Consider the following 25980-nt stretch of genomic DNA (forward strand, 5'->3'; position numbering starts at 1 on the left):
CAGTGTATGCAAAGTGCTACTAATAATGCTCAATTATTTGTTTACCAAGCACCTTAATACAAAGAAGGATGGAACATAATGCCCAAGATCAAGAACCTATTGTTCTCATTAAAGGCCTGCTAGTCAGGGATGTGGATCTCAGCTATTCATTGATCTGGCAAGCAAGGAGCTTTGGGGACTGCTAATCCCACATTAAGGATGCGGGTGGCGCTGTGGTCTAAACCACTGAGCCTCTTGGGCTTGCTGATCAGAAGGTTGGCAGCTTGAATCCCCGCGACAGGGTGAGCTCCTGTTGCTCGGTTCCAGCTCCTGCCAACCTAGCAGTTTGAAAGCACGCCAAAAAGTGCAAGTAGATAAATAGGTACCGCTCTGGCAGGAAGGTAAACGGCGTTTCCGTGTGCTGCTCTGGTTTGCCAGAAGTGGCTTAGTCATGCTGGCCACATGACCCGGAAAAACTGTCTGCGGACAAACATCAGCTCCCTTGGCCAGTAAAGCGAAATGAGTGCCGCAACCCCAGAGTCGTTCGCAACTGGACTTAACTGTCAGGGGTACCTTTACCTTTAATCCCACATTTGTTCTAGTTAACAAGCAAGCTGCACAAGTGAATCCACAATACAAAAGTCCTCAAAGAAGTGTTCTCTGTTTTCCTACTTTTGAACTTTACTGCCAAGTTCACTTATCTGAAGGGAACTACCATATGAAGAAAATGCCACCGGAAACTAGCAGGGACCAGTTAGCTGTTTCAGATGCAGAGCACCCTTGGTTATGAGACCAGGAAGGGCTGGGAGTACACTGCAATCCCCATCTCCTTGAATAGCTCTTGCCTTTCTCCTTCAGAGTTGTACTATTATGCTTCCACGTGCCAACTGTGCTTATTTTTGAAACTAGGGGATCAATATATTTTTAAACCAAGGTTTGAAAACCAACTATGACTAGCATAAACTTCAGTGCAGATACAACGCTATACCATTGTTAATTATGTGGCTTACGGTAGTTTGTATTGGGAGTTGCATAGCTAAGTGGCCAGTGAAGTGGAACCAAAATCTATTTAGGTCAGAGTACAAAACAAAGGAACACTAATGGGGGGAGGGGTCTCCTCAATCAAAAAGTTAGGAAAGCTTACTATTGCAATCAACAGCTATTGCAGGCTAGCAGCAGAAAATACGGTGTTTGCATATATTTAAAACAGATTTGATGGTCTCAGAAAGTATTTGTTTAATTGAGATCATGGATTTCTCTCCTACTACAGGTGTTAAATTAGTATAGTAATGCTACAAAATTGCTGACAGTGTAATTACTATTGTAGTGAAAGGACCGTGTTCTTCTCTTCTATAAATCTGAGCTTTGCACAGGAAACCTGTACCTCTAGTATTGCATGGATTTGGGGTCTCACTGCTTTCAATTTCTTGTGTATGTATATCCGTCAACTGAGGATAACACTTCACATATCTGACAAAGTGGACTGTAGATCATTTAAGCTTATACTCTGGCAAATCTGCTAGAACTGAAGTATTACAAACTATATTCTTGCTGCAATAGACTAAACCAGACTACCTCTCTGGAAAAAGGTTGTATTAGTAGATTGTACTGCAAGATAACAGTTGATTGAATTCTATTGAAAACTGCAGCCTTCTTTCAAGCTGGAGAGCTCCCATCTATTCAGTAGGCACATTTGGAATGCTGCAGACTTCAAGCATCAACAGAAGAATGATGAGAGGAGGGAATAGATAAGAAACTGGATTGCTACAGACAGGGAAAAGGTGCAGTGGGGCAGAAGCATCTGCTTTCAGCTTTGAATTCTCCTTCCAAATTCTGCAGTAAACAACTCCAAGCCTGATAGCATATGGCCCCATCCTAGCAGGCCTGCTTGCATAGCCTATGCAATCAATCAACTTCTGTTTTGGTCAGTGTGAGTCCAGGAAACTGTATGGTCCCTGCGTTCTAAAATTAGCCACTTAATAATTGATTATTACAGAAACTATTGTCTGTGCCAATAGAGGTTTCATTATTATTTTTATTAATTCAAACTTGCATTGTTTAAGTAGCTACCTCATGTCTAATGCTCATCACATTCATTAATGCCTGAACAGGTGGCCATGCTTCCTAATTAAAGAGATTCTCTCTCCCCCTTCTCTTTTTCAGACCATATGGACCTTTCACAGAACAAGATAAAAGTGCTACCAGCTAAGGAAGCCAAGATTAAACCAGGCTAAGTGAGAGGAATAAATATCCCAAGTACCCAGGCAGAAGCCTCTCAATTTGATTTATGATTTACTGAAATTGCTCACAACTAGCCATGCTCCCGGCAATCCTATACATCTTGGGCTCTATATTTAAAGCACTCTAAAGCAGCCAGACAATTCCTCTAATAATGAGCACCAAAAACAGACCAGAAGAACAACGATAGCTTTGTCAATACCCCTTGAGTCTAGCCTATTAGTCTTCCTGCCAGGCCAGCAAGGAACCTTGACTCAAAGAACATTCAACACTGGCTTGCAATGACCTCTTGATACCCCAAAATCCAAGGATTATAGGAACCAAATACTTTGAGAAGTACTATACAATGGGGAACCAACAGAGAAAAGTTTTGAGATACCCAAAACCAAAGTTCTGCTAAGATTTGTAACATCCTAATTTCAACCAAAGATTTATATACTTCTGGTAACCACAGCTCTATGGAATCAGTTAAATATAAGGCTTTTGCGGGACTTGAATCAGGGTGGGGCCCTCCTTATAGCTAGTGCTAAACGCAGAGAACAAGAGGCACTGCCTTTGGTCCCTATATTCCAAAGCTGAATATCTTTAGTGGTTCAGCCATTCACCCTCTTCCCTGCACAATGAATAGAGAGACAAGCTATATATTGAAAAGTAAAATGGACTACGAAGCACCTCAACACACACCGATCATACCTTTATTGTCTTAAAGCCCCAGCTCTGGGGCGGGGGGGGGGGGGAGCAGGGCTCCACCTGGAACTAGCTTTTCAAAAGAGTTGTTCCACCGGTGAACTAGCAATCAGAATACTTGAAAAGTATTGTGTATCTTAAAACAAACAACACAGTACTAAAATATTGGTAATCCAACTCATGAAGGCACTGAGTGAAAAGGTAACAGACAATTAAATAACTATGTCAGTTCCACAATGTGATATGACTACTAGTAATCTGTCTGTAATGATGGTTGAATATTACCTATAGCACATACATTAGAACCAATTAACCAGCTTTATCATGTACAGTCATACCTCGGGTTGAATGTGCTTCAGGTTGAGCAACCCGGAAGTAACGGGGCGTGTTACTTCCGGGCTTCGCCACTCACGCATGCGCAGACGCTCAAAATGATGTCACGAGCATGCACGGAAGTGGCAAAACGTGACCCGCGCAGACACGCCGTCGCGTCTTACGTTCTGTTCAGGATGCGAACAGGGCTCCGGAACGGATCCCGTTCACATCCCGAGGTACCACTGTATCAATAAAACAGATCAAAGTTGCTTTTATTTTAAGGGAAGTGTAACTCTTCCGATATTATCAGCAGTTTGACAAAGACGAAATCAGTAAGAGGTCTTCCATATTATCAAGACCATGTACTTATTTTTGCAACTGAAATTTCCCTACTGAATTTCACTTTTATTTTTACTCACTTTCTTTGTATTTACAGCATAGGAATCCCATGAGAAGTTCCTAAAATAATTTTGAAAACTGTGTCTTCCTGCAATATTCAGGGGAATCTAAAAATGGGACTGCAGTTCATCAGTGTAAGCACATTGGAAGGCAAGTGCATGTGGTAAAGAGCCATTCCTATCTTTATGATACATGCGCCCATATATCAGATGGATTGGAATGGACAGTCTGCATGTCATGAATACAGATTTTGGGGGCCTTGACTGTCACCATTTTGCAGGAGGGATTAAAGCACATACTGGAATTTAAGATTTGCCCAGTTAAAGCAGAATAAAGGATGATGTTGTTCTGGTGAAACAATTTCACTTTTTAAAAAGGATGAGAATTTCTGTGGTTTGGAATGTGATGAGGAAATGAATTTAAAAGTGTGGGATGAACAAATGACTATTGGGAAGATGTGTTAAAGCAAACCAGGATGAATGCAGGACAAACGCTTATGGCCTCACAAACGAATCAGAACGAATGTCCAATGAAGACCAGATAAATCTAACCTCTGTGGATGCAAATCAGGCTGAATGATGAATAAACAGGTTGTGTGAAAGGGCCCTTCATTTTCATGTATATTGATTAGAAATGTAAAGAGTATGCAAGATAGTCCAAAGTTACAGTTTAAGAATGATGCACATTTATGAAAAATCTACAAGGAAATTTGTAAGCACTTGACTGTGCCGTGAGTCCTTGCTTTCAGGGGCCTAGGGAGCATCCATGACAAAAGTTCTGCTGGAAAGGTTCAAAGGTTCTGCTGGAAAGAACAAAAAAAAAGGAAGACTAGATTTCTGGCTGGCTGGCTCCTGGTTCTCTCCTGACAGGATCACAATCTTGCATTCTGAAGGATCTTTTTCACTTTTGCTCTTCTGTGAAGCAAAGGCTTGATCCCACAACCAAGCTCTTCACAGCTATTTCAGCATTATTTTTAAGGGGCCATTCAACAATAGCATTTCTCTGTGGATTTATTACCTCCCTGTGCAGCATTGAACAAGGGGAATAGCAACTGAAAAAACAAGTGCTAGCCTTTTTTCTATTTAAAAAACCCTTTGCATTGAACAGTCTCTCTATGGCTTGAGGTTACAGATGACATTCATCAGGATATGGGGAAGAGCCTTCACATGCCAGGGACATTTTTATTGACTTTTCTAAAGCTTGTCATGGAGCAGCCTGTGAAGGCTCCATTAAATAAACTTCTACTGCATACCTCATTCAAGAACTTAATCAGTTTGGGGGAAAGAACCAGTTGAGAATGAGTGGAAGAGTGGATGAAAGGTAGTTTTAAAAGTATGTATGTGAATCTGCTATTCATTATTCTAAAGAAATGGAGACAGATACACTGGAGTCAGCTCTCTCATCTGTGCAACTGACATATACTTTTATCAGTACATAGGTTCTTAGGATCATGGGATATATTTGGAAAACGATGGACAAATCCACATATAATACCAGTAATAAAATTTCCTTTAGCCAGTGTAGTCATTAGTGTGGCACAATGGACCAGAAAATTGGTGGTTCGAGTCCACCCAGGGATAGCTGTGGTCAGAATTCCTGCATTGCATGGGGTTGGACTAGATAACCGTCAGGGTCCTTCCAACTCTGCAATTCTATTATTCTAGGGCACCATGAATCTGGCATGGGTGTGCTAAAATGGGATCACCATGGAAAAATAGGGAGGCGGTCTGTTGCTATATATGTAGCTTCTATTGATCACAGACATTCATCTCACACTAACATCTATGCTGTAACTCCAGTTTTTATACCAAACAGGGTAAAACAGGTATTATTCACTTTTTGCCTGTTTTTTGTGCAGATCAGTCTGCACAAAACTCTTGCCATGAGCTGCTGTAAATCTTTAGGAACATTTATCAAGGTAAAACTAAAGGCATCAAACACAAGGTATCAAAATTCTCTAACAAGTTTATCTCTCACTGGGCTGTTCCCTAAGGATTTATTTTTATTTTAATTTTTATTTAAGTTTATATATCACCCTTCATCCGAGGTTCACAGGGTGGTTCAGAGTATAATAAAGTAGAAATACATAACATAGTTATGCACGCACACAGAGCGAGAGAGTTTAAAAGGCCCTAGATTGTTTAATCAGCAGAAGACCTGGTTATAGAGGAACATTTTTAGCTGGCACCTAAATAAATGTAATGAAGGCAGCAGGCAAGCCTTCATGAGGAGAGCATGCCACAAATCCCCTTCTGCAAACTTCAAAGTTAAACTAGTCTGGTGAAATGTCTCTTTTGCATGTGTCTGTTGCCATTTCAGTACCTGAAAAACTGAGCAGGCATTAGAATACAGAATTAATCTGGAATACTTTTGTAAGTGTTGAAAAACCAAGGAAACTGAGTGAACACATTTGTATGTTACATATACAGTATTCTGTAATAATAAAAATATTCCTGGAAAAAATGCTAGCCATAAACAGCATCAAGGCCATGGTCACTGCAATGGAAAATAAAGGAAGGAGAAAGCGAGAAATTATCTTGGATATATGTAGAAACTTATGCAGAATAGCACTGAAAGCACCAGACATATCATCTGTATCTAAAAGTGTCATTCCATTAAGCAATTTATTTCAGTCAATGGCTAGAAGGTCCTCCAACATGACTGCAGCCAGGGCAACTCCTGAAGGGGTATCACATTATTCTCTCTAATGGAAGCTGCAATAGCTGGCACTGACAGTGATTTTGCGTTTAGGAGAGTGCAAGGGGAAAAACGGAATCAAGTGAATTTTAAACATTACTCACACACCAATGAGTTTGCTTCCACTTTATATGGAAGAATTATTAAAAGTAACCTATAACCTATAAGGTGTAACGTTTAGAAAAAGGCACAATAAAACTGGGAGTTAGCAAAACCAAAAATGTATCCCCAAAATGAACATCCAAAAAATAAAATTCACCATCTGTCCCAGAGCCTACGTAAACATTATGTTTCCCTACCTTATTCCTATTCCTCAAATCAACCAAGATGGTCACTTAATCTAGACTTCCACTCAGTTGGGTAGAGCATAAGACTCTTAATCTCATGAGTTCAAGACCAATATTGGGCAAAAGATTCCTGCACTGCAGGGGGTTGGACTAGATGACCCTCAGGGTACCTTCCAACTCTACAAATTTATTATGTTCATTGGTTTCCATGACAGGCCCTTCTTTCCCCAGCCAGATTAAAAGAGCAGGATTCGCTCTAAGTTACCGCATTTTTTGCTCTATAAGACTCACTTTTCCCCTCCTAAAAAGTAAGGGGAAATGTGTGTGCGTCTTATGGAGCGAATGCAGGGTGCGCAGCTATCACAGAAGCCAGAACAGCAAGAGGGATTGCTGCTTTCACTGCACAGTGATCCCTCTTGCTGTTCTGGCTTCTGAGATTAAGAATATTTTTTTTCTTGTTTTCCTCCTCCAAAAACTAGGTGCGCCTTGTGGTCTGGTGCATCTTATAGAGCGAAAAATACGGTATTTCACTCAACACACAGCATATTACAGAATTTACTTTAAATGAAAACCCTTCTTATGAATGCTCCACATCTACCAGATATAGTTTTGTGTCATTCCCAATCGAACAGATTGGAATGATCGAAGGAGGTCACAGCAGGCAGAACAGCATGGGAAGCTGGCTTTCTCACATATGGCACATATAATACAGGTCACACCTGCAAAACAGAACTTAAAACTTCCTTTTCATTAGATTTTATCATTCACTATTTCTGGTGCCTTGAGAAAGAACCATAATCCCTAGATTCCCAACTTCCACCCCCCCCCCCCCCGGTAAATTTATAGCATTTTTGGAACCTGAGATGTAGGCCGTGCCATATAGATACCATTCTCATGTTTTGTGAGAAATTAGCCAGCTCTAGGTGGCGCTGTGGTCTAAACCGCAGAGTCTAGGGCTTGCCGATCAGAAGGTTGGCGGTTTGAATCCCCGCGACGGGGTGAGCTCCCGTTGCTCGGTCCCTGCTCCTGCCCACCTAGCAGTTCGAAAGCACATCAAGTGCAAATAGATAAATAGGCGGGAAGGTACACGGTGTTTCTGTGCGCTGCTCTGGTTCGCCAGAAGTGGCTTAGTCATGCTGGCCACATGTCCCATAAGCTGTCTGCGGACAAACGCCAGCTCCCTCAGCCTATAGAGCGAGATGAGCGCGTAACCCCAGAGTCGTCTGCAACTGGACTTAACGGTCAGGGGTACCATTACCTTTACCTACGATTCTATGATGCCCACTGGGCCTTTGGTTTCTTGGTTTTTTCCCACTCCTCTACCAAAATATACCAGTGAAAAATGAACTCTGAACAACCACTTGAAAGAATCATGGACTTCAAGAATTCTTCCACACTCCAAAATAACTTGCTCAAAAAGCAACCCTGGTATTCATCAGATTTTTACCTGTGGACATTATTTATTTTAACAGCCTTCATGTAAAGCCAATTTTGTGCCCTCAGGGCAACACAAGTATTCCAGTTATAAAACACTGTCCCACTAATTTTTAGCTTGGGGCATCAAGAAAAAATGTAAAGGGGACTCATGCTCCAGTGCCTTTTATCTATTGCTCTGAATGAAAGGTGAATGCCTAATACAGAAGTTTAAGATATAAGAAATTGTTATAATAAAAGGGGCTTTAATATATTCAGAATGTTATAAGAAAACCACAAGAAAAGAATGAACATACAATGTTCTTTGTTGCAGGGTGGGTAGGAAAGACAGATGAATGTATGTCAGGGAACTGCCATTGGAGCCAGAGGCGGAGGGAAGGCTCCAGAGAGATGCCGGAGAGGGTCCCAGCAGGCAGAGAGGCAACCCATCTGCTGGGGAAGGAAATCAGCGTAACACCAGTGGAGAAGGGGGGCAGATGGGGGAATCGGAGAGGAGGCTCCAGGACTCTTCACCGGAGACCAGCGGAGAGAGCACGGGTGCTCCGCTGCCCACACCCTCCCTGCGCAGAAGACTTCCGCGCAGGGAGAGTAGGAGGAGACTTGGCGTCAAAGAACTTCTTTGCTGGAAGAAGTTCAAGAAACGCCCACTGACGGATTCTGCCAGCGACTGAAACAGCCACGAAGTGAAGGGCTGTCCAGACAGAAAGGGGTCAACCAGGTAACCTAGCCAGGAGTGGCGGCAACTTACGCACGAGCAACCCCTATAACCATTACAATGTGGAAATGCACTTTCTACATATCGCATAGAAATACTGGCATGAATAGAACAAACGCTGAAGGTCACTTTCCGTAAGGAGGTCCGGGCTACCAATAAGCAGAACTGCTAGGGTCTGGTCCAAAAAGAGAATCACATCCAGAGCCAGGGAGTCAAAATGCAAAATGAAATGTAACTGTATCATGCAATACTACCTGTTCTATTTACCAAGATTAGAAATTATCATGCTGTTGTGAAGAATTAGGACATTCCTTGATCTAATGGGCAAATATGGGATTCAACCACCACCACACAGAATTAAGGGCACAATCTTCATGTGTAGACTTAGGCGAGGCCAGCCCAATACATTTTGGGGTGAACCCCAAAACTGCCCCCCTCCCAGCAGGGAAGAGGGAGTAAGGGAAGATCTACATCGGGAACAAGGGGGAAAGGAAGATAGACATCTGTATCTGCTGCCCCTGTGGATCATGCTGCCTGAGGCAGTCACCTCACCTTGCTTCATAGGTGGGCCAGCCCTAGACTTAGGGAGTCACCAGAGTTTGGGTTAATTCCAGTGTGTCAGATCAGCCACAGCTTACAGATGAGGGGTAACAGTTTGACAGAGATGCACAGCACAGCAGAGAAATGGGCTGGGACAATGCTCAACTGGAAATAGGACTTCCCGAAAAATTGAAGATATTTAGCCATTGCAACACCACAAATCTACCTGACAAATTAACACATGATATATGTGAAGGCAGTGAATGTCCTATGTGAGTGTCTGGAGGCTGTTGTAGAATGGATGGCGGTTAATCGATTGAGGTTGAATCTCAACAAGACAGAAGTACTGTTTTCTGGTGGGTGTGGGGGACTTCCTGGTGCTGAATGGGGTAACAGTGACCCTGAAGGACCAGGGTCTGGGAGTCATTTTGGACTTACAGGTTTCCATGGAGGCACAGATTAATTCTGTGTCCAGGGCAGCTGTCTACCAGCACCATCTGGTACACAGGTTGAGACCCTGCCAGCTTGTGCACTGTCTTACCAGAGTCTCACCAGAGTGGTACATACTCTGGTTATCTCCCGCTTGACTACTGCAATACATTCTATGTAGGGCTACCTTTGAAGATGATGTGGAAACTACAACTAATCCAGAATGCAGCAGCTAGACTGGTGACAGAGCAGCCAGGACCTCTGACACCGGCCCTAAAGGATCTACACATGCTCCTGGTATGCTTCTGAGAACAATCGAAAGTGTTGATGCTGACATTTAAATCCCTAAACAGCCTCGGTCCTGTATACATGAACGAGTGTCTCCTCAGCCCAGACACTGAGGTCCAGCTCCAAAGGCCTTCTGGCGATTCCCTCACTGCGAGAAGTGAAGTTACAGGAAACCAGGCAGGGGGCCTTTTCGGCGGTGATGCCCTCCTTGCAGAATGCCCCGCGATCAGATGTCAAGGAGATAAAGAACTACACGACTTTCAGAAGACATCTGACGCACCCCTGTATCAGGAGGTTTTTAATGTTTGGTTTTTTATTGTGTTTTTCTATGTGTTGGAAGCTGCCTAGAGTGGCTGGGGCAACCCAGCCAGAAGGGTGGAGTATAAATGATAATGATGATGATGATGATGATGATGATGATGATGATGATGCTCTGTGTACTTTTGCAGCTACAAACAATTCTTAAGAACGGGATGTTAAATGAGTCTTTTATCTAAGCACTGGACTGATAACCACTGACAACCAGAAATTCCATGCAGAAATCTGAGTGGAATTCCCTTCAGATAAGTGAGTGAGTTTGTGAAGGAGGGGCAGAACACAGTTTCTCCTTCTCCAGTCTGCTGCACTTCTAGTTTGCAAAACCTTTTCTATATTTTACATTATATGTTTTTCCAGAAGCCGCTGAGAGTGGCTGGGGCAACCCAGTCAGATAGGCAGCATATAAGTAATAAAATTACTACTACCAGCCTACTTTTTACTCATACCCTTATGAGTAAAAAATAGGCAGGCAAGCTTTTTGCAGGTTTTAGTAACAAAGCTGTGCTAAACAACACATTTAATGCCAAATAAATCAATGGATGCATGGCATAACCGTTAGTACTGGATGTAGTGCTAAATCTCCACTCAGACATGAAAACGCTCCATGTGGGAGGAGAAGAGGAATAAAAGTGTAATGAAAATTCTCTTGTCTTGGAAAACTATTATTATTATTAATAATAATAATAATAATAATAATTGAATTTATATACTGCCCTATACTCTGAGGTTGTAAGAGCTGGATAATCTTCTAGGCTTATATTCCAGGACTGAACCAGATCAGTGCTCTATCACAATCTGCTTTGGAAAATCTCATAATTTATAAAAGTGATTTGCTATGCAACGTGTAGGAACTGGAACTTGCCTTTCTCAAGTCCTTCTTGGGCACACAGATTCAGTTACATGGTTCTTTGGACTGCAGCCCTAGTCATGCATGGCACGGCATTTAATCCAACAGGTTTGTTCCCCAGAAAGATGGGGAATATGCAGGCTCGCCACACTGCTAAAGCAGATTTATAAAGATACTTTCAGAATGAAAAGTTTTCATCTTGAAACAATAGAGAGTCATTACCAGCATTTTATATTCAGTTGTGATTACAGTTTATACTAAAGAATGCTCCAACTCAGACGGCATACCAATAGAAAGCTGTAGGCAAAACAATTTCCATTTTATTTTCACAGCTGAATAAACTTTGCAGTCTTCCTTAAGTTTGAGCCTCCAATTCAATGTGATGCAGTTTTCTCCTTTCTACACCATTATTTGTTTATCCATTTTTAATATGAAGTGTAAGGGCTCTGAGATACAAACCTGTTGAAAAGTTATCACAAACATTTCCATTTGCCTCTCACAATGTAAAACGACTACAACTAAGCTCCTGTTTTCGCAAGTTGGAAACAGTTGCTGGCCTAACCCAGGAGTGGCAAACCTGTGAACCTCCAGATGTTGATGGAGTAAGATCTCATCATCCCTGACCACTGGAAAATGACACCTGCAGCTGATGGACCCCTGGTACAATTTAAAGTTAATGTGAAGCCAAGTATGCTACCTTAAGAACTGACATTGAAGTAAGGTCCTTTGAAATAAATGGACTGTAGGTTTCAGCTCAGTTTCTTGGATGACATAGCAGTCTCAATTCCTGCAAATTCAGCTTCTAGATTGGCTTTGGGATTAGACTACTTTTGATGCCCTAAATGTATGGAGACTGACAGGGCTAGCATTTTCTGACTCTTACTAGCTTTTCATATGGTGCACCATTAGACTGTACTGAAATAGATGGAAACAACAAATGTACCCAGATAATGCATGCCCAGACACAGGTGCTTCAAGTTACAGACTCTGCTAACCCAGAAATAGTACCTCAGGTTAAGAACTTTGCTTCAGGATGAGAACAGAAATCGTGCGGCGGCGGCACAGAGGTAGCAGGAGGCCACATTAGCTAAAGTGGTGCCTCAGGTTAAGAATGGACCTCCGGAATGAATTAAGTTCTTAACCCGAGGTACCACTGTACATTATACCAGATGGAATTAGAAGTAAGGAATATGAAGACTGACTTTTTTAAAGCATGTGCGGACCGGTTACACACGTGAAAACCACCTGTAACACCAATAATTACTGCCTCACCCCTAAAACATCTTAACACATTCTATAAATATTGCTAAACAAAACATTCACTCTCAGAAGTTCCATTAGCTTCTCCCACTGACTATATTCTTGGCTTTCACATGCATTACTGCTCTACACCTTGTTCCCTTTTATGCTCCCTCTAAATCATTGCCACCAAGAAATACAGACAATTTATAAAGATAAACACGCAACGAGTGCTGGTAAAGCACAGAGGTAAAAGGCTTATAAATAAAATAGCATCACTCTCTTAATTCCAGAAGCTGGGCAGACAAAGCTAATATGCGGGAAAGTGCCAAATTATTTCCTATTTCCACTTGTGAAAAAGAATACATTACCTGCTCATTTTTCATTTTCCCTCCCACTATGTCTGCAGAGATATAGACCTAGTTCTCACTAATGTGGTAATCCTTTGTCAAGACTGCAGCCACAGGCAACGGTTCACATTGCTGAATATGCTTCTATGTAGCAAAGAATCCCTACGCATATAAAACTAGTCTCGTTCCTCAACATCTAGTTTTTTGCGCTTTGTATCCAACTAAGTTCTTATTGAGCTCTACCATTCCATAACTGGCCCGGCATACCCTCGTGAACCTCTGCCTATGTCAAAACAAAAAAAATTTTTTCCTTCCTGTAGCACCTTAAAGACCTACTAAGTTAGTTCTTGGTATGAGCTTTCGTGTGCATGCACACTTCCTCAGATACACTGAAACAGAAGTTGCCAGATCCTTCTATATAGTGAGAAGGTGGGGAGGGGTATTACTCAGAAGGGTGGTGGGAATGGGTGATTGGCAGATAGCTGTGATGAGCCTGTTGACAACTCTTGATGACTGCAATAGGTCTTACAGGAAAAAGCAAGGTGTGAGAAGGTGAAAAATGGCTTTGTCATGTATAATGAGATAAGAATCCAATGTCTTTGTTCAGACCAGGTCTCTCCATGGTTTTAAGTTTGGTAATGAGTTGCAATTCAGCAGCTTCTCTTTCCAGTCTATTTCTGAAATTCCTTTGTAGTAATACAGCTACTTTGAGATCTTGTATAGAATGTCCTGGGAGATTGAAGTGTTCTCCTACTGGTTTCTCTGTCTTGTGATTCTTGATGTCCGATTTATGTCCGTTTATTCTTTGGCGTAAGGTTTGCCTATGTGTTGAAGATTCTCAAAGAGCTGCTGTTAAAAAAAATCTCACTCTTGCCACGCCACCAAATGGGGCAGAAAAATGAGCCCAGTATGAAAGAAAAAATTGAATTCTCTATACCAAAAAGATGCAAAAGTTAATTGTGTTGAAAGTAGCAGTATGGCCAACACATTTCAATCAGACAGGAACAGTAGCTGTTGACAACTCTAATTGAAAATGACAGTGCCAAAGGGTTTTCTGCCTGGCTCCTGCTCAGAAGTCAGCCCTTCAAATCCAATCCTTTGATGGATACACATATCACATAGTTTTCTGTAAAGTCCCTTCTTACATCAAAGATGCAAGGAAGAATCTCTAGTTTTTAAGAACATTAACTCTCAAAGACCTTTGGGACCTCACAAATGTTAAAAATTTAAACTTCTCCAAAGAATGGTGTTAGCATAAGCACATCTGAGGGCAGCCCTGTTTAGGGAAGCTTTTTAATGTCTGATGTTTTATCGCATTATTTATTATTATTATTATTATTATTATTATTATTATTATTCTGTTGGGAGCTGCCCAGAGTAGCTGGGGAAACCCAGCCAGATGGGTGGGGTATAATTTATTTATTTATTTATTTCTACCTAGTTCTACTACTACTAAACATGTTCTTCGACACTACTGACTTACCAATTTTCTTCTCCTACCTCCTTCTTCCACTGTTCTCTAATTTCCTTCTTACCTTCGCTCTCTTTAGTGGGGTGGGGGTGGGGAGTTAGCATGAAAATCTTTTTAAGCTTATGCTGATGCATCCATTCCATGATCTAACTCAATAAATTTAAAATGCAGTATGTAAGGTTGTAAGATTGAAGACCTGTTACTTTTGTGTATGGATACATGATGTCCATACATATAGAAATCTAGTACTCACTACTATTACTACTTGCTACTATTACTACTTGCTACATAAATTGAGAACTCAGTCCTAATAGGAACTCAATACAGCGGTACCTCATTTTGAGTCTGGGATCCGTTCCGGAGCCCCGGACGCTCGACGAAAGGGACACTTGACAAAGTGCTGCTCTGCGCACATGTGTGAGCAGTTTTGCGCTTCTGCGTATGCGCGAAGTGAGATTTAGTGCTTTTGCATGTGCAGGAAACCCGGAAGCAACTGTTCTGGTACTTCCAGGTTTGCTGCGGACGTTCCATAAAATGGATGCTAAACGGGGTGGACTCAAAACGAGGCATTACTGTATCTTCCTAGGGAGATATGAGCAACGATGAGGGAAAGGATCAATCATCTCTTTATCCTTTTCCAGAGCATCTATCTTGATTACAGGAGTGGCTCAGTGCATTATGCAGCCACCTCATGTCATAATGGAAGCAGTATACAAGAGCCTGGCTTTCTGTTGCATCAGTGCTGAAGACTAAGGAGGCTAGAATGTCTTGCAAGGTTTATTTAATTCTAAGGGCCCACCCTTCAGGAATCTTAAAAGTATACCTTATGACGGGAATAGGGAACCTCTAACCAGTTGACCAAATCAGGCTTGCCAGACATATTAATTTGGCCCAATAGCCTATGATTCCAAGCCAGGCCCACCTGCCCTCCATTGGAACTCATACAACATCAAATGTGAGGCAGGTGAAACTGCAGCTGCAGAGGAACCACCAGAAGACTTCTGCAAGTTAAAAGGTGCATTCAGCACTGTCATCAAATGCAACCCTCGCTGGAATTGGTTCCATGGGAGCCAATCCCTGCCAAAATCAGGACTCCTAGTCAGTGCTAAATTTAAGATTTGCACCACTCAGGAGGAGCCACTATTGGGATGGTTTGCTCCCAGCTCACCAGCCCTTGTGTTCCAATGCCATGTTGAGCAGCAGATTTGCTGATTCAATCAGGAAGTGTCAGGAGGCTTTTCTTGAACTGCAGCAGCCTGCCTCTTGCACAGGAAAGGTCGCTGTAAGCACCACTGCTGGCAAAAATGTCTATAGCATCTCCTACTCGTCATGCTACTACTTCTCTTTCCATCCTTTCCCAAACATAAGGATTGGCATGCAAAACCAAAGAAGGGCTGCTTCCACAATGATCGTAAGCTGCTGCTCTCAGCTACTGGGAAGGGGTGGCATTAGTGATCCGTGTGAAGCTTCCACTTTCCAGTTCTTTGCCAAACCAACTGGAGAAAAGACCAAACTCACTGAACAAAATGGGATTTACTTCCAGATAAGTCTACATAGGATATTAGGCTTGTACACCTGCTCCTGCACTATCCTGTTATGAGCTTTGACGGCTTCTTCTCGCACAAACCCTATTGTTGTATATTCCCAAACTCAGCTCCTTTTCAGGAGAAGGGAAGCCTCAAAAGAATAAGGGTGAGGAGAAGTAGCTGCACCCAATGACACTCTGAAGAACACTACAAAAATGCTATTCTCTGACCAAAAGACAGGGCTGCAGGAGTATATAAAATCTGCCCTCTGGTCACCTGGGAGAGATCAGAGTTACTGAGTGCTGCATAAGTGGACCCCTGATCACAGCTTGGCAATAGACAAACAGCACAATTAGCAAGTACAATCTGGAAACACAAGTGATTCTGCCCTTTCACACGAAGTGGCAGTTCATACACCTACCTGCACAACCAAAGGCCAGATGGTACCTAGATGATGGGCTGAATTTCACACAACATACATTTGCCTTGGCCTCAATACTAGCTACCGAATTGTCCAGGTTGGTTGACCACAGCTTCACTGAAGAAAAAAAGAGAGAGACAAACAAAATAGGCAGGTTAAGCTGAAGTCGGTTTCCTATAATTTTTATTTATCCCTTTGGTTATTTTACCACTAACCAGGAATCTAAAAACAGAAATAAATGACACCTACTACTAATATTCTAAGGGATACACAGCAACTATTCTGAGACACCCATCCACACATAAACAGTCTAAGAGGTTCACAATTAGAAGGCAAGTCAAAACATCAAATCCCAGCATTGAGAGGAAGTTGTGCCACATTTATCCCCAAATCAAGTTCTGCTAAGATGCTCATAATTTTTTAATGTATTTATAATGATTTGCCATTTAACTCACAGGTATGATCAATACACATTGTGTTTATTATCAAATGGAACCTGTTTTATACTTGGGGGGGGGGGGACAAGCTGGTAGGAGGATGGAGACACCCCACACACACCAGAAGAAAAGACATACAAAAGAAAGAAAAAAATATTGCTGTTGTTCTAAAAGCATGGGGGGGGGGGAGGTAAAGGACACCTGACAGTTAAGTCCAGTTGCGAATGACTCTGGGGTTGTGGCGCTCATCTCATTTTACTAGACGAGGGAGCCGACGTTTGTCCGCAGTCAGTTTTTCCAAGTCATGTGGCCAGCATGACTAAGCCACTTCTGGTGAAACCAGAGCAGCGTACGGAAACGCCGTTTACCTTCCCGCCGGAGCGGTACCTATTTATCTACTTGCACTTTGACGTGCTTTCAAAATGCTAGGTTGGCAGGAAAAGGCATGGGAGAGGATGGTAAAAGTATGAGGATATACATGCAGGAGAATGGCACATGAGATCTGGGGAAAAGAAACACAAAAAGAATAAGCAGGACACGCCAACACTTAGAATAGTAGAGGAGAGACCAGGTTTTTTGTTTTTGTTTTAAAGCAAAGAACACTCACAGGAAAGGCTCATGAAAGAGATTTTCACATCACGAAGGAAAGACCCAACTGGACAGAGCCATAGGCATGGTAGGTAGGGATGGCAGGACAAATCCTCCCCCTTGAAGAGCCAGCAGAAGTCTTTGAAGACCCTGCCTACCAAGCCCAGTGGGAGGAATCATCTTTACAAGTGAATGTTTTCCAACCTAATCTGGCAAATGGAATCTGTTTTACACAGGGTGAGTCCTTTAAAAGATACAGAGTACACATGTTCCATGGGGCCTCTTTTAAAAGACTCACCCTGTATTTCGAGTGACAGAGATTCCATCTTACAGTAAACACATTGTGGACTGAACACACTTCAAGCCTCTATTCTAAAATGATGGGAATAAATGCATTTTAGTGCATAAGGATGCCTGGGGCTGCTAAATTCAGACTTCTATAAGCAAGAGCAATAGATCCTTTGTCATCCAGCTGGATTCTGATGCACTCACATAAGGTGATCTGCCAGACAACACTGATCTAACATCTCTGTGTGAGGAAAAAACCTTGATAGGGGGAGATACACGCAATTATGGATAAGAAACAGAAAGTGTACCAGCTGATATGCCAATAGATTCAGAAATAAAATTTCGTGAGCCTGGGCCTTAGGTTAGGTTTCAATGCTACCATTTCAAAACATTTATGTTATCCCCACGTGTGCATACAGAAGTAAATACAATGTGTAGGTTGATGACTCGTTGCATCATGCACCTGCTCTGGGAATTAGCAAACTGATAGTACGCTGCTCTAATTTGATGGCAGGGTGTCATGGCCTAGTTAGCAAGTTACAGACGTGAGTGCCCATTTCATCCTTTACTTTGACCCTTACATGCCTGGGCTTAGACACCGAAAAAGCAAAAACTCCATGCACTTTTAAGCAAGCATCATCATCCATTGACAAACCCCTCCTTTCAGCTTTAAAGGGAATATAGAATAGGCAGCGCTCCAAGTCACCCCTGCAATGCAAATGTTTTTGAGGACTGCACCCTCAATCTCCTCCACTCAGAATAATGACATTGCTAACCTGCCATTTTGTCAGTGCTTCTCCTGAGGTTGAAGCAGAGAATTCAAGTTAATATAACATGACTATGCAATATATTTATTCTTTTCAGACAAGTTGGAAAGGATTCTGTAAAGTATTTCCAACTTCAAAGCTATATTTAGCTGTTATTTTACTTTCGAGTAGCTATAGCTGCAGACAAAATATGCAAGGGGATCAATTTTGTGGATATTTCTACTGCTTTTATATAATTTAAGCTAACAGTGTTTAAAAGTCTTCCCTTGAAGGAAACGTGATAGAAGAAATGCATACATTAATGACAGAAACAGGCCAAGGATTGGATGCAGTCTCAACATTCTTAGCCTCCTAACCATGAACAGCAAGAAAGAGAGAGAGTGCTATGGGTCCAGTGGCTCTCTTCCTTTCTTGCATGGCTTCCTTTAACTACAGTCAGTGTTACAATGGCGTTAGCACTAACTATCGGTAACACTGGCCCATAATCCCTGGAACCATAATTAAGCACTCTGTTTATGGAAGAATCTGGTTCATCCATTAATGCCAACAACAATACACTATGGTTAAAGAGAGAATGGGATGAGATGGGGGATTCAGGTGGATATGGAAGGTGACGGGAGCATGCAAACCTACTGCACACTTCCTGTTAGAATTCCTGCTCCGTGACTGCAGTCATTGGATTGTCATTGGATTGTCTATCACATGATGGTATATGTTTTGACTCCACAAAGTGGGAGGTGATGGAGACAGGATGTTCGTGTTACTGTGTTCCGTGAAGCAGGACTATTGTCCTTTGTTCTTTTTCTCTTTGCTGTCTGATGCTAGAGAGGGAGGGAGCCATGTTGCAGTGCTCCGTGTGTGTTTATATGTAAATAAAGTAGATTAGCCAAAATGCTGAGTTGCTGAGGTCTGTTACGCAAGCTGCGCAGACTCTGCGGATCCCTAAGTTTGCCAAGGTCTGTTGGCATCAGTCGCTGTGATGTTCGGGCTGAAGAAAGCTTTTGAAGCTCCCGAACGATCAACCAGGAGGGAGAGAACATGCCAGTCGGGCATGTGTCTCTGCCACGGTCCTACTCGAGCGTAGGATGAGCTCTTGACACTTCCACTTCCCTAACCATAGTTAGAAGTCTGGGAATGCTACATCTGTACCAGGGCTAAGAGAACATTCTGTGATGAAACCTAAGGCAGTCTTTCAGTCATAAAGAGCTTTCCCCCTAGCACCTTACCAATTATTCATAAGATCATCAAACTCTGCTAAGGAAAACTGATGTTTTGAACCTTCATTTCTGAAACTACATAGGATGCTCCATATGAATTTAGCCTTGGCATATTAACTGGACATCATCATCATCAGGCAGGGTGGGAGAACCCAGAGAGAAAATCAGAGTCTTACCTTTTGCATCATCAGAGCCTGAAGCCAAAAGTTTAGGATCCATCAAATTGAAGTCCACACTCCAACATCTTTTCTCATGCTCCTGTTTTGAGAAAGAGGAACACAAATGTTATTAGGTATAAATGAAAATATGTTTTGGTTAAATTAATATGATGAAACTTTACTATACTTACTGAGACTCAGATGGAAAATTTGTTTCTACTCAAACCCAAACAGCAGCTCCCAAAGAGGGAAGCTAGAGAGCTACAAATATTCTGATATATTTTTAACTGCTGCTTATTTGCATCTTCAAAAATGAGAAGCTCAGATTATTCTCACTATGAAAGTATGTGCTTTGCCTTGTTACTGCTCTCTGGTGGGCTTTTGCCATTTTTTAAAAACAGAAAAATCAATAAATACTAAGTATCTATAGTTGCTTCTAAATGTATGTATTAACCTCCTTGTAGAACGTTCAAAGCAATATGCTGTTCTTTAGATACCAGTATTCTCAAGAATGCCATTTAATTTCTGCTGAAAGATCCATTTCCACAACTCTATCTTCTCTGAATGTTGGGCACATATATTTAATTCCGTCTAGGTAGAAACACACTCTGGAGAACTAAGTTTACAACTCAATACAGAACAATTTAAAATGGTTGGGGAGTATGGCCAAAGAATTGAAGAAAATAATCTAAGAAGTGCTCCATATCCTCTGCATATCATGCATTTCAATCAAAATCAAAAGGAAGTCCCCCTCTCGCCCAAAAAGGAGTCTGCAGTAGCCCACCAAGTTGGGATCTTACCCAAAAGCACATCTATTCAAAAGTAAGCATTCCAGGCAGGCATTTCAAGCAGTTATATTATACGCCTACTCCAGAGATGCTCAGGAAATGAATGCAACCCTCTCTGTATGGCCCTTGGGACTCTCACAAGGCCACACCTCCTGCCCAGTACACACCCTGGAACCCTGGAACCTTGCTTGCCTGGATGGAGAGCCTGTGTATAAACCGCTGACTTTGGTGTGGCTGCAATGTAGTCCTACTGCCCATGGGTTAAGAGTCACAGCTGTAACTCCAGCCATTCCCCCCCCAACCCACCCTTTGCTGCCATGCAGCCACCTGGATCGTGGCCCTCAGGTTGAAAAAGGTTCTGCACTCCTGATCTACTCCAAGCACACTCACCTGCCCCTAGCTGCATCTCCTGCTCCTACATTCATGCATTATTTGCAGGTTATCTACTAGCCATTTATTCACTGGAACACATGAACTAGCTTATCTGCAATTGCTTCAGAGAAGTCTTAATATATGGATGAAAATGTCCACCCCCCCAAAAAAAAAATTTACTTCCCATTTCTCTCCCCTATATTGGTAAATGACAGAAAGGTACTAATAGTCATTTGTTGAAAGCCCATGGTGGTCTTCTGGTAAATGTTTGAAATGAGTGAATTATGAGGCTAGTTTTTGGCCCTTACTCCAGGGCCAGGAGAAATGTCACCCCCTATCCTCCGTCATTAATAGCAGAATAGTAATTTACTAAAGGCATTTGATTTTCCACTGGGAAGGAGGGATAGAGAGGAAAGAGACTCTGGTTTTTATTTTTTTGCCTGTAAGTATCTACTATTCTGACATTTATCATATGATATATAATGAAAACCACAAAAGAAGCTATTGTATCAAATTTCCCTGAGATCAGATGTTAAGAGGCTCACAGCACCATATAACTCTACATCTGCTTTTAGTTTACGCAGTCCAACAGCTCCCTGCACCTGCAGAAAGTCTAGTGCTCAGAGCTTCTGCATGCAGAAGAGTTTTCTCAGAGACTTAGAGGGGAAAGGCCCTTATACGCATATTTGTCATGCACTGTCAAAGTAACCTGCAACCATAGAAGATCAAGAGTTTTTAATCAGAATCACTATGGTCTTAGCCACTTCTAAGACAGGAAGGACTATAGAAAACAATGGAACTACACTGCCTTTTTCACTAACTTCACCTCTTGCTCATTATTTTTAGACCCACAAATTATTATTGACTTCAGCAACATTTACAAATAAATGTTGACAAAGTTGAAATGAAAAAGAAATTGACTAGAACCTTTTTTAGCAAGAAACTTGCATTAGCTGACGGCAACCACTGTTTTTTGGAATCAAAACACAGAATTTCTTTACCTGGTAGACTTTTGAACGTTGCCCTGTGAACCCATCCCACAAGATGACGGTACCTTCATAGTCACTGCTGGCCAACAGGTTTTTGTGGTAACTACTCCAGCTGATACAGCTGTAAGAGAGAAATAATCCCCGCATAAGAAAGCATCTTCCTTTAAGCTACAACTGTGTGCATGACAAAATAAGTATTCCAATAGCTCAGGGTACTTTATTTATCAAAAACAACTGTTGCCTACTTAAGACAATTTTCACTACTTATGTGCTGATCATTCTATATTCCAAATTCTTCTTTAGGCCAATTACAGTCTAAATTCAAGAAGACATAAAGCTATAACTAAACAGTGAGTTCCATTTAACTTTATTGTAATAAACAACAGAAACTGAAGCTGAAGCTTCTCTTTCCTTATCAAAAAAACACAGAGATTACTTTTTGGTGCATTAAACGGAACTGCTGAAAAAACCCTGTTCACTCTCATAAATCTGTCTGAGGTAACAATGCCATACCGCTGGAATGAAAGGCATGTAATCACCCCCAGGGTCTGAATGTGGAGACAGTTTAGTTTGCAGCCCTTTTTAAAAAAAACGGACTGCTGTTCATAAAACTGTCCGTGATCTGGCAAGGTCCAGCATCTCAGCAAGACACTGATCCTTGCTCCCTACCTATAAGCTTGTTCCTATTGCCAGCTTACAGACCCCACTAACCAGTCACCTGTTATTTATCCATATGACAGGAAACTATATGTCATATGGTCTTGTATTATCAGTATCTGAGATTTCAGAATAGAGACATTTAAAGAGTAGGGGAAATAAAATTGAATGTACAGGTAAGGTGTGGGTCAGCGTAATTTAAATACAATAAAACAAGGAAAAGCAAAGATGACATTTCAGTTCTTCATTGGGCAGCACAGTAAAATCAATGCAGCACTGCAATACCAAGTAGAGCAAGTAATAAAGATCTTTATAACTATAATGAAGATCTTCCATAATCCTTCCATTTTACTCTTTCCAATAAAATTGTTTAATAAAGTGTAGGCATAGTGTGTCTTTTGAACTTTTAAATCACAAAACAGAGGACAGGGTCTTTCCTACAAGTCTTTTTTCTTCTATCGCAGGTGCCATTCCTCAATGGGCCACCCCCTCTCTGTGGGATGAGAGGACAGACATGTAGCAGAAATCTAGAGGCTGAAGCCAAGTCTCTTTCCTTCACATACTGAGTAGTTTCCAAATAGTATGCACTGCTATCAAGATATATTTCATTTCCTAACAGCAAAATTGTAACTGCATTAAAGCAATGTGTCTCAGTGGACACAGGAGATCAATAACCCAAACTATTTTGAGGGGAAAACTATACTGATTAGCACCTCCCAAGTCAGTATCCCCATTTCCCCAAGCAGGTGTGTGCCTGCAAGCTTCAATGATTCATTATTCCAGCAGAATAGACTAGGGTGGTATCTTCAGATGAAGTTCTTCATTCTCTCCTCCTTACACATGTTTCCTCTCAATATTGAATTTTACAGTAGCAGTCACCACCTAGGGTGGGATGATTAAAATGAGGCTCTTGATCACCCTACAGGAACCAGCAACCGGATCACAAAGAACAGCTTGAAAAACGCTACAGCCAAAAGCAAGCTTTGCTGAACCAGTGGTTCAATATTATAAAATACCCATCAAATGTAAGGGAGCCATGTAGGCCTCAGTAATGCATCCATTGGTCCACACAGAACTGGAAGACATGAAAACAATCTCTCTTCCTTACCCCCATCCCCATTCACCTTCTCCTAAGGGATGGGACAAGAAGAAGGTGGGATGAGTTTCCAAGACCTACGGAAACATCTACTGAATTTTGGGAGAACAAAAAATGAGTAACATTGGCTTTTGAAATAATGAACAGATCTAAACTGACAGTGGGCTTAGAAATCAGAAACTCCTAGCCATGTTAACAACCATCAGAGGCCACTTCAGGTACAGAGAGGATGTGGGGACATTGCTGGTAAAGGTCTTGAGCACTACACGTTTTGGTTCCCCCAGTGACTAATGCACCATTGGAGGATAAACGAAGCAGATTGCCCTTAATAACCTAACAATGTGCAGATACAATTATATCTTGCCTGTCAATTAAAGGGGGAGGGAGAATCCATCTTGTGTGTACAAGAGCCAATACAGTAGCCTAGTTATCTTTATGTTTAAGAGACTGATTTCAGGTCTCTGTCATTTTTCAAAAATGCTGGAATAGGCTGAATTTAGCCTTAAATAGATTAATATTTTCAGGTGCACACCAGACAGGCAAACTTAAGCCATGTAAGAACCATACATTCTGTTTGCAGGACCTCTGCACACAGCTCTCAAAGTGTCAATTATTTTGAGAGTTAGCCTAATGATTCATGTACTATGAGTGCAATATAGAAAATCTGTTGTGGGAGGGACCATAGCTCAGCAGGAAGCCATATGTTTTGCATGCTGAAGTTCTCATATTCAATTTACAGTATCTCCAGTTAAAACAATCTCAGGCACAGTCAATCAGAGCAGATAGCCTTAAGCTATATGAGCTACTGGATCAATGTGGCTGCAAAAAAGGCTAATGTGATTTTAAGCTACACTTAAGTTTCCAAGTATTCAGCACGAGTCAGCCCTCATCTGGAGTACTGTGTTCACCGTGTTGTACAACGTTGAAAAACAACAAGAAAAGACTTGTGAATGAGGCAGTGCTTTAAGTCTTCAAGGCAGAGAGTTGTGAAGAAAGGGAGTTACTTTTGTGGTTCAATGTTTGCTCCTAGTTCCTTCTCGAATTTGGGACAATTTCTCCCTCTCACAGCACTCTTATGACAGAGCCCAGAATGTGCTAGGGGGACTCCTGACTTTTCAAGAGAAGCTTTGTGGATAGCCCAGGAGAGAGCAACCCAGGGTTTTGTTCTGTGCCGTCCCAAATTTCATATCCTGACTTCTGGCTATAGTAACTGTCTCTCTTTAGATAACGGTCAGGTGTCTGACACAAAATTGAGAATTATAGCTTTAAATTCATTATAATGCCTTTTCTAAGCCAAGCCAAGATATTAACTATGTTTGTTGCCTTGCTGTATCCAAATGTATAGGCCTTCTGAGACCTAGTTCATGTAACAGTTTTCCAATACATGTTGCAAGTGAAAGTGTATGGAGCTATAAAGCAGTATAATGTGGTTCACTAGCAGCGATAAATGAAACTCTTTAAGAGGTTAGGGCTCCACCAAGATGAACACAGATATTTTTATAGCAGTGTACAGAGTGTTCCCTCCATGAAAGAAGGAGCAAGTTTTAAAGAATATAATGGGTAAGGAAGCGTGCCAAAGGGCAATACACAGGATTGCTAAGCACTAACTTTCAGTTGATTTCTGGGGTCATTATACTTAGCTATTCAGGAGAACAAAGCAGTCTGGTGTTTGTTTTCTTACCAATAGCATGTGAGCAATAATAGCTTTCTGCTGTGGCAAGTGTAGTCCAGAACTATACTTTGCCAATATTGATTTTGTATGCCGCCAGACCCAGTTATTGCTTTCATCACTATACAGTGGTACCTCAGGTTACATACGCTTCAGGTTAAATATGCTTCAGGTTACAGACTCCGCTAACCCAGAAATAGTGCTTCAGGTTAAGAACTTTGCTTCAGGATGAGAACAGAAATCGTGCTCCGGCAGTGCGCAGCAGCAGGAGGCCCCATTAGCTAAAGTGGTGCTTCAGGTTAAGAACAGTTTCAGGTTAAGAACAGACCTCCGAACGAATTAAGTACTTAACCCGAGGTACCACTGTATCACCAAGCATGCCAACTCAGCCAGGGCGTCTGTGAAGCCCTTCACTGGCATCTCCACCAAAGCCCCATACTCTGACCTTGCATTTTTAACAAAAGTACATCTCTAGATCCCTCCAGAAAAAAAGTTATGCAGTACAATGTACAGCTGCCCTTCTGAGCAACTTCTGCGAAATGAGTCAGACTGGATGCTCCTGCCTGTTAAGTGTTTTTAGCCAATGAGTGAACTGATAAATGAGTTGTTTGGACAACTGGCAAAAGGAATCCCTGGGGGCTTAAGCAGCTTCTGTTTTCTCCTCCCATTTAGTGGTTCAGGGTTGACACTGGGCGGAGGAGTTTTTATGCGTTTAATAGCTATGCAGCAGTGAGAAATTCAACAGGCTACAGCTTTTCTACTACGGAAATACAA

The 25980-nt window shown here is 41.8% G+C and overlaps 1 protein-coding gene across 2 annotated transcripts in view; it reads right to left on the reverse strand.

The window, feature by feature from the left end:
* COP1 (COP1 E3 ubiquitin ligase) overlaps window positions 1-25980 on the reverse strand; it is a 97582-nt gene that overhangs the window by 24816 nt on the left and 46786 nt on the right. For both annotated transcript variants that reach the window (XM_083621602.1, XM_083621603.1), the window contains exons 13-15: window positions 21797-21905; window positions 19654-19735; window positions 16181-16297 (exon numbers count right to left, since the gene is read on the reverse strand). In XM_083621602.1, the coding sequence (XP_083477728.1) occupies window positions 16181-16297; window positions 19654-19735; window positions 21797-21905 (308 nt within the window). The remainder of the gene's footprint in view (window positions 1-16180; window positions 16298-19653; window positions 19736-21796; window positions 21906-25980) is intronic.

Source organism: Podarcis filfolensis, assembly GCF_964270895.1.
Source record: "Podarcis filfolensis genome assembly, chromosome: 6".
NCBI classification, from domain to species: domain Eukaryota; kingdom Metazoa; phylum Chordata; class Lepidosauria; order Squamata; family Lacertidae; genus Podarcis; species Podarcis filfolensis.